This window comes from Hibiscus syriacus, unplaced genomic scaffold (genome assembly GCF_006381635.1).
Source record: "Hibiscus syriacus cultivar Baekdansim isolate YM2019G1 unplaced genomic scaffold, ASM638163v2 tig00110213_pilon, whole genome shotgun sequence".
In the NCBI taxonomy this organism is placed as follows: domain Eukaryota; kingdom Viridiplantae; phylum Streptophyta; class Magnoliopsida; order Malvales; family Malvaceae; genus Hibiscus; species Hibiscus syriacus.
Genome location: NW_024062630.1, coordinates 1412540 through 1423021, shown reverse-complemented (window position 1 = coordinate 1423021; position 10482 = coordinate 1412540). Strand labels below are relative to the sequence as shown.

The following is a 10482-nucleotide window of genomic DNA, read 5'->3' as shown; positions in this document are numbered from 1 at the left end:
CCCATACAAGCCAATAATGGTCATCAATTAACACAAATCCAACACAAATGAAATAGTCATGCTTGCGAGTCAACAGTGGTTTGAAATTATTTGAATATGGTACGAGCTTAAATCAAGTTTAAATTCATGCAACTCAAATTAATAAACCTAGTAAAAATTTATTACCATAACGCTTGACTAAGCATTGATAACAAATTTTTTTTACCATAGAACCGACCTTTATTAAATGCAAACGATTTAAACTTTTTCAAGCGTTAGAAAGTACTACTCAATATTAGTTCGGAATTTTAGAGCTGTAGTTTCTTTAACTCAACTTTGTTACATCAATAAATTGATGTCATATATTTGGTTGAAAAGTCCAAGTTTTTAGTTTGAGCATGAAACGAATAACCTTTTCAAGGAACTCAATCCAATCCATCAGAGGCTCAGAGCTAACAGAAAACAAAAGTTCTAAATAAATCACTAAAAAGAAAAAAAAAAGGTGACACAAATAGAAATTCCATAATTTAACTAATAATCCCAACAACTTTATTACGTGATTTCCTACGTATTGAACATAAAAGTTCACACAAGATTTCACCGAAATGCTATATATTGCAGGCTAGAGAATCGTATCAAATATCGTCACACGAAAACCGTCCTACTTGGATCCCTTTCTAGGCACTTTGCTTGCTGCAGAGCTCCTCAATAAGATCTGCAGCATCTTGAACAGTTGTGATGCTTTGTGCGTTGTCTTCTTCGACAGTGATTCCGAATTCTTCCTCCAGTCCCATCACAATCTCAACCTGAAATGGTATTCAACAATTTTAACACAAACCGCAAGCAATAATCTTTCAAGTTAAAAAACAACTAATCAACAAATTCATGCTCTCCTTGATCCTGCACTTTCTTTTATGTGCATAATATGAAAGTGAAACAAAAGAAAGTACATCAAAGGGTTATAGAGATGAGAGAGTACCGTATCAAGAGAATCAGCTCCAAGATCAACAAATGTTGATTCACCGGTGATTGGTTGGTCATTTTCTAGAGCTAGTTGCTTCCTTACTACTTCACAAACTTTATCCACAGTCTCTTTTTTGGCCTGCACAATAGCATTTAGCACAATAACTGAGCTTATTATTTAATAGAAACATATCAAAGAGAAAACAGTTATATATATAATCATAGCCTCATAGGAATCCAAAAGTGGATTCTTATGATCACTACCACATCTACAATAGGATATATTAAAACTAATATCATTGCATTTAGTTAGAAACATACAGAACAGCTAATCTGCAAGCGAGCAGGCATTGGACGCATTGTAAATGATAGGCTGCTTCTTCTGTGGTTCATAAATGAACCCAATTTCAAACCGTAAACCCTGCCTGCAGCCTGTCAAAAGATGTTCAATAGCAGACAAATAAGCCAATAATTTACACAAAAAGAATGGTTCTAGAAGAAACAAGAATATTCAAAGGTATCTCAACACCTTATTCCTAGCAGAATAGAAACCTTACTTTTGCACTTCAATCATAGCCTATTTCACTAAATTTTACAAACAAAATCGCAAATGCAACAGCATACTATTAATATTCATAAGCACTCAAAATATAAATAATAAAACTTTCTACAATGATATGTCAGATATAACGATATCTGATTCACATGGTATAAAAGGTCCCAACTTGAACATATATTATGCCAATCATATGCGATAATCTATGTTATTATCAAAATAATTCCAAAGAAAATCATGTTTAGAAAAAGCCAAAAGCCAATACAACAAACCATCTTAAGCTAAAAACGAATAATACCCAGCAAATCTATAGCTTTCCTCTTTACAACATAACATTGATGCAAAACAGATCTTCTGCTCATTTGCTTTAGTTACTTGCTTTTTGCTCTCTAAAAAATTGGTAAAACTCAAAACCACAGTTGATTAAAGGATAACGAATAACATAACGCAACATCAAATCAGCATAAATCCTTCGTTCGATATACAAGTAAAAACATATCTTATGTTCTCTGTAAGATTTACAATTTGAAGTTTTTAATTATTTACATCCAAATAGAATTCCTTTTTAAAAAATCGAAAACAAAACCAAATGAAACAGCAGAAACAAAACAAAAAATAAGGAAAATGAATTAGAAACCTCCAGATCTCAGATTAACCAGATAAAATCATCCATGAAAGAAGTTGAATCAACAAAATGAACAGTAAAACCTCATAAAAAGGTATGAATCTCAACATTAGACTAAAATCCATATATAAAAAGCAACATGTAAAAGGAGAACAACTAAAACAACAAACAGATCGAGCTAAAATAACCGAACAAACAGACAAATAACAAAGAATAGAAGAAATAAATGCCTTAGGAGCTACAAAGAAAGAAGAGAGAAGAAAATACAAGGGTGATGCGAGGTCGCATAGCGATGGATGAGCCAGCAGCAATGGAAGCCATTAGATACGAGAGTAAATGAGAAACGGCGGAGAGATCGAAGTGAGTGTAGGGAAGAAGATGAGTAAGTGGCCCGAGGGTTAAAGACTTTGGATTTTATAGTAGGACGTCTTGTGATATTGATTATTGACAAAAACGAGTTTTTTTTTTTTAGCAAAACGTGATCTGTCGGTATTCTATGTTCATTTATTATTGTTGGTAGGTAAAGTTGGAATCTTGTGGACAGCACTTGGTGAAATGGATCCATTCCGACTATTTTATTTTTATTCTATATCTTCCACAAGTATGAATATAAAATATTACATTTTAAAAAATAAACGTATCTTTGGAGAAAAAAACTTTAGATTTACTAGATTTAAATATTAGATTTTTTATTAGCATTAAACCTTCATATATTTTCATTTTCATTCAAGTGATAATTAAAAAAATTTTCAATTATTAAAATAATCATTCGAGCCGAATGAGATCGGTCTAAATCACAAATAGCTCGTCTAAAGTCTGATTCAGACAGACAGACGAACTCATCGAACCGCTTGAATAACCCGACCCTAACATACATCTTTTGCTAACTTCGGGCATTAACAAAAATTACCTATATATGATACATTACAAAAGCCATTGCGGTTCAGCTTCTCGCGCACCCTCGTCAAAATACTTTACAAGATGTTAGCGTTTCTGAGAACAACTCCGATGCATAATGCGTGTATTTTGTTTACGTCTCGCTCCAGCAGAGTCTCAGTGCAACTGAGATAGACCATGTTCACTCCTTTCTGTTGGGGAGCCAGGAACGAGGGGAACAAAACCCCGGCCACCAAACATGGGCCGCATGAAGGCATTATCAAACTTGCGCCAGTAGTAATGGATGGTGTGTGTTGGAGTCGTAAGAAGTGCGCCAATGGTGCCTGGCCGCTGTACTCCATTGGAGTATCATCGAAGGAGTCCCGAGAACTTCCTAGAAACGGCTTCGTGACTGATTTTGGAGACAGACGTCCGGAGGGCATGCTTGTTACTTTGGAATGAGGTAGCAAGAACCTTATTGAAGGTTTAGTCAATAGTCCAAAAACCTGATCAGCCGAACCAACAGATAGAGTTACCAACATCTCCTAAAACCCGATCAGCGTGAAAGACAAGACACCAAGACTTGGAAAATGATGATAGAATACGGAGTTCAGGCATCTGATTCGATCATGTGAATACGAACTTCAGAAAAAGAGTTACTAAGAAACTGTTATGCTTAAGACAGATAATAGAACGTGTCCCGGAGATTGATGATATAACATGGAGTTCAGGCATCTGATTCGATAATGCGAATATGAAATTCAGATAAAGAGCCACTGACATCTCCAAGAAACTGTTATGCTTAAGACACAAAAAATACTCGGCAAAGATGCTACAATATGGATTTACATGCTCTGAATCAATTTTGCAAATAAGAACTTCATATAAAGAGCTACTAACATCCCCAAGAAATTGTTATCGTAAGACGGACAAAAAAACAAGACTAGGAAAAGGCTGCTAAAATATGATTTCAGGTCGCATTTGAAGGTGTGAATAAAACTTTAGCAATGTAAAACTCAAATCCTCAGCTAAGACTCTACATCAGATCTTTAACCGAAGGGCCAAGAAGAACAAAATAAAATGTGAACCAGCAAATCTCTAAGCAGTTAAAATAAAGGCTGGAGATATCTTACCACGGTACTAAAAAGAACTACAGTGATAGTGCTTGTAATCATAATAGCATTCAAATGCAATTGAGTGTGCCCTCCCCTTGTAAACTTCATTTTCATCACGTAGAAGTCCATCAAACAAATTTCTCCGCTCCTAGTTATCTCCTATGTTGCTCCAACTCTTTTATTTCTCTCAAAATGCCGTATCACCCACAATTTCAGATATAGGTATGTAGATAAGACCCCCAATGACCCTCCAAATATATGAAAAAACGTTTAAATTTTTGAAGATACCCGTGTTCTATTTGTGCATTTTTTAAATTACCTCGTAATCTTTTAGAAAACTTTAATACGAGGCTTTTTATGATGTATGATAAAAAAAAGATTTTGTTTCGAGAGAAATAGAGTATCCAGACTTTACCTGATTATATGCAAGTGCCATAGATACAACACCTCTCATGAGACCAGACCACCATATTATAACCTAAACAAAAGATTACAAAGATATTGTAATGCCAACTGCCAAACAACATTATTAATTGATATCGAAGCAAAAGAGATTGCCACTAACTCGTACTTATTGCCTAAAGCTGATCTTGTCACTAGGTGATTTGTTGGCTAAGTTGATTAAAAACGACAGGGGAAACACGAAAGCTGCTCTTCCGGCCATAACCAGTGCAAGCAGTACGGAACTAACAATAATTGATGTCCCAGGTCTGCAAAGAGGAGATCAAATTCAATGTCACAACAACAGATCATTCTGTAAATGGATGTTATATTGTACAAGTTGCAAGGGAGATAAAGGAAATGGAAAAGAAAATCTGAAAATATATACCCGAAGCAAACAATCAAGACCAAATTGACTCATTAATATACATTTTACCAAAATTTAGTTATTCCAGCAGATGCATAGAGTTAAGTACACAGACTCAGGTGTGATTCCCGGTTACGAATATGTTTAAACTTTAAGAAGTTTTTCCACATATTTGAAGGATCTTTAGAGTGTGACATTTTGTCAGACAAATGAAAAGTTGAAGCAGCAACAGCATAGAGAATACCTATCATTTACAAATCCCCATGTTTCAATGTCCAAGGCATCCATTCCGACATGGATAAAAATAAAAATCTCGGCAACAAATGACAAGGTAGCAAAAGCATGCCTGTAAAAAAGATCTGAATCATTTGAGGCATATAAAGAGATAAACTTTTGATTAAGAGGTGTTAAGTATTGTCCCTAAAACCAATTAGCTATAGTGACAAGGTTGCAACTTGAACATGAGACTTCTTAAAGCCCTAAATTTAACATATGTAAGATGACACCACTTAACAAGTTCTCTTCCCTCCTAATATCAATGACCTATAAATTTTATTGCCTTTTCTAAGACAATAATACAGAGGATTCATACTTGGAAGTTATTCTTGAACTCTCAGTAACATTGTGCCAGGTATAATGCGACATCACAATCCCGCAAAAAAAAAAAAACACCGTGAGAATGCCACTAAAATAGAACAGCTGCACGGAAGGCAGTATTAGATATTATATTGAAATAAAAATTAAAGAATGCAATAAAGTGCCATATTATCCCAAGAAGTCTTTACTTCAGCCATGATATATGAAAGGTATGCCATGAGATCATAAGAGCAAACTCACGATCTGTTGGGTATCTTGATAATGTTAAAATCATGTACATATAATTAGTTCTTGACTTCAAAGACAATGTGACATAAGAATACTGTACTGTTTTAACAAAATTCATGTTCAATTGGAGTCTTCTGTTAAGTAGAACTTTTTTTAATATAAAGAATGATTAAAAACACTATATTTCTGTAAAACTTAATTCCCTGGAAAGGAGTATCAGATTCTTATATTATTATTTTGAGATTTTATTTTTCAGAGCAAATTGATATATAACCTAGATAGCATCTGAAACATACCTGCCAAAGTATAACATTTTGATGATATAAGCACTTACCAGTCCAACCTGAACGGAAAAGAAAAATATCACACCTCGGAGGAAGCTATGTTACCGGACTCATGTATGAGTGTCAAATACATGCATGTGTCTGATAAAAATTTGTTTGATTTTAAAAGTTTTTCTATGTATTTGGAGGGTCCTTAGAAGGACATATCCCCGTATACCAATGTCCAAAAATGCTTCGGACACAAAAATGAAAAATCAGATCAACATAAAGCGAAAGTTCAGTGTTGATATTTGAATAAAAAGTGACTTACAGCCACTCCCAGAAGAGTGCTTGCTATAAATAGATACAAGAACTTTCCGAAAAACTCCAAAGCAATTCCAGGACGTGTTAGTGAGGTCAAAACTCTGGATTGCATTGAAAAGCACCACTGATGTTGCATCGTTTACAACACGCTCTCCAAAAACCAGACTGTAGAGTAATGGAGTCTCGTCCTGATTAAGCACCTGTACCATCAGAAGGAGAAGCTTCAGTTTAGTAAGCTTGATATACTAGTCGTTCAATTTAAAAATACTACTAGAATTTCAATTATGCATACCTGCAGTGTGCAAACAGAATCTGTTGCAGCAAAGATTGCACCAATTGCTGAAAATTGCAGAAAAAATTGTAAGATCCACAAACATGGACCAAACCATTTTGAAAAGAAAGGGAGCAGTCAAGGAAAATACCTACAAAATCTCCCATATCGAATAAGCCAAGGTTCATTTGCTTAAAGAACTTAATAACACCTGTTTGAAGAATAAGATATGCTATCACAACCACCAAATTAATCTCAAGAACATTTAGAAGTACATCAACAAACCAAGCCGACCCCTTGGCTGCTAATCCCCACTGGTCACCCGTAAAACAATAGATAAATTAAAGGTATTGTATATCTGTCAAACGCAAAGTACCTAAAGATATTACTGTACAAGATATTAGTGTACCGACAACACCAAATAGCATGATTGTAATAAAGTTGATGAAAAATTGCTTCTTTTTCACCGAAAACCTGGCAAAGAAAGCAGAGATCAGAAAAGGCTTTAGGAAGGCAGATAATAAACTACATGTAGTCTTGTCCTTAAAAAAGAATTTAATTAAAAATTAAATTTCAACATTGTAATAAAGAAATCTTTGTTCATATGTCTAAAATGTTGTAAACAAGGGGAAATTCTCAATGCACTCAAGTTCAAGCTGCTAGTTACTTTTGAATTCTCATTTTTTCTAAAGCATCTGTGTTCAAAACCCATGTTCAACACGTATCTGGTTATGGCCTCCCAAAGATCTTATGAACGCATGAAAAGGCTTGGAAAAATTTAACATGCCCGTGTGGACAGATATCCATTTTTGATACTCACACTAGAGTCTGAGCAACATTGCGAACCAAGACTTATAACCAGGGAAGAGGGATTTAAACCAAATAAAGTTTCCGTTGGATAATTTTTGCATAGCCATCTATTTTACCTTATGTAAGCTATAAGAAACAATCCCTATATTTCCCATTCACAAGAAAAAGAAAATGGAAACAGAACAAACTTACCCAGCATTGAATATAATAGGGGGAAGAAGATAAATAAAGAAGAGATCTTCACAGAAGACTAAAAGACTCGAGCTTTTCCCACCCCAGTACAAAGACCCTGTCATAAAATCAATTAAAATAACATGTATTAGAAAAAGAAGAACATATAATCCAAGCATAACAAAACTTCCCGAATTGTTCATAAAAAGAATTAAATTCACATTTATAAATGTCAAACTTGCAATGACGAGGGCAGTAATTGATTCATTGATCCATCGATTCTCCTACAAAAGATGACCTATCACAATGGAAGCGCAAAGAAGCGCAACAAATAGGTTCATGGAGACCACAGAGGCATGGTCTGAATATAATGATTGCAACTTGGATAATACATCAGCTAACTGCGATGCCACCATTTTGGCCTCTTTTTTATCAGGAAATTGTACACAATCAATTTAATCCAATTGAAAGAAATTATAGTTCAAAGCTTTAGATTTGAATTCTCCTTCAACACTGCATATCTTCAAAGAACGTCCAAGCCACCTTAAGAACTCTTCAAGAAAACAGAAAAGAAACAAAGTTATACTTATTTCTTTAGAGTATTCATTCCCAAAATTCCATTTTTTTTCCTCGTCTTCTCTTTATGTTCTGTTTATGAGGCTGCTCCGTTTTCTCATCAACCAATTATCAAATCATTTGAAGAACCAATAACAACAACATGCATGAAGACGCATTTACGTTTCAGTAATTTATAGTAACTGCTTTGTTTTACAAATATTTTGATATTCCATTGAATTAAAACAGAAACAACACAACTAAGATATCCAAAATTTCTCTCCTCCTATATTGTTCTTCCCTCCCACTCCGCCGCGAAACATCCGAAAAGGGAAAAAAATCTGAAACTTACCGAACCGTTTTGGATAATCAACGGCATTTAGGAAACAGCATCCTTTCAACGTTCTATTTTTTAATCTAATTTGTGATTTTATTGAAACAAAACGAAATTTCGAAATCATTCAAAGTTCCACTGTTTCGTGAGAAATGTGCCACAGTTTTCTTTCTATCAGCTTCAGATTTTCGCTTTTGATGCGTTGAATTCTTTTCGAATTTGTGCTTGGATTTAGAGTTTTTATTTTACGGTAAGCTAGAGAGAAGGAGAGACCGTGTTACGCGGGTGATCAACTGAATATAAATAAATATTTATAATCTGTAAAGTATATCATTTTTTTCATTAGAGTACTTAAAGTATTTTTTTAAATATATATTTAAATTTAATTTTTTTGGTCAAAATAAATACATAAAATATTGTTTGATAAAAATAGGACATAAAGTAATCAATTTTTCTATCTAAATATTTTTTTTAAAATTAATTAATATAATGTGTCAACTTTTATAGAACTTAGATGAAAAAGTAGAATAAGTTAGATACTTATTTTGACCAAATAATAATTTTGGTACTTATATGAAAAATATAATATACTTTAGGTACTTATTTATAATATAATTCATAAAGAAAATATATTAAAATATGATAAACTACATAAATAATCACTAAAGTTTGAATATGTTTTTCTTTTATCCACTAATGTTTCAAAAATAATGATTTACTCTTTAACATTATCAATTTATAATTGATCACTCGTCTGTTAATAGCTATTACCATGATAATAAAATGTTGATTTGGTGCGTCAAACCGACAACTTGAACCCATTTAAGCACTCGGGACATCCATTTTAACCCACTTTGACCCTTATTTAAAGAGGACCCTAATCCCATTTAAGTATACCCCTTTTTACGTGAGTGTTCTGTTAGGGGAAGCGATCTCAATAATTCATGTCGTCCATACCGTCTAGCATTGCCGGAACATCCTTTTCATCCTTGGAAAATTCTACTACAACAGTTTCGGTTGTTGCCATTGATGAAGACACACTGTACCAGAAAAGAAACATATTCAACTAGTTATTTCCATAAATCTCCACTAATAATGGGATCCTATAAAACAACTTACCTTGCAGCACCGACCAAAGCGATTCCTTTTAATGGATCAATAATATATGCCTTCATCGTATCGACACATTCACTTGATTATGGAGCAAAGATAAAATTATAAACTATGTTAATTTAGTAGGACCGTAAATAAATATATATGACGAAAGTAACTCGTAAAAAATAGAAAACAACAACATAATTTCGTAGTAATCATCGTAAAATAAATAAATCAGTCAATATTCGTATGCATAAATACTAATATAGTTTACAGTTTATTGTATTATATGTCCTTAAATTATGATCTTTATTTTAAATTGGTCTTTGAACTTAAAAATATTCTAATTTCATCCTTAAACTATATACCATTCTAAATTAGTACTCAAACTACGACCCTCATTCTAAACTAGTCTCCAAATTTTTAAATATTATAATTTCATCCCCAAATTCATCCAAATATATAATTGATTTTAACCATAGTTTAGCCTAATTTTATTTTTATATAATAATATAGCTTGGCCTAACATTTTTATTGACATGTAATGTGATTAGTATAGACATACAATTTGGGATGAAATTAAAATGCTAAAAAAGTTTGGCGGCTAATTTAGATTGAAGGATATAGTTTGGGGATGATACTAAAATGTTAAAAAGTATGAGGAAAAAATTAAAATGATAACCATAGTTTAAGGATGAAATTGGAATATTTAGAAGATTAAGGACCAATTTAGAGAGAGATCATAGTTTAAGGATATATGATGCAATAACTCTATAGTTTAATATTCTCATTTTTGTAATATTGGGCTTCGGCCAGTGATATGACAGAATTTAGCCTATTAGTACTGGAGTCTATTAAGATTTCCGCTCAGGCCTTAACCATATAAGAACCCAGATCCCATATCCTGACCCG

At 33.3% G+C, this 10482-nt stretch overlaps 1 protein-coding gene and 1 pseudogene across 1 annotated transcript; both read right to left on the bottom strand.

Moving 5' to 3' along the window:
- Positions 1-482: 482 nt before the first annotated feature.
- LOC120113868 (acyl carrier protein 2, chloroplastic-like) lies at positions 483-2532 on the bottom strand. Its single transcript, XM_039134924.1, has 4 exons — positions 2391-2532; positions 1264-1374; positions 959-1081; positions 483-785 (listed from the first exon to the last, which is right to left on the bottom strand). The coding sequence occupies exons 1-4, from the start codon at positions 2442-2444 to the stop codon at positions 657-659; spliced, it is 417 nt and encodes a 138-aa protein (XP_038990855.1). The 5' UTR covers positions 2445-2532; the 3' UTR covers positions 483-656.
- Positions 2533-2965: 433 nt separating this feature from the next.
- LOC120113867 lies at positions 2966-8706 on the bottom strand (annotated as a pseudogene).
- Between the last annotated feature and the right edge of the window lie 1776 nt (positions 8707-10482).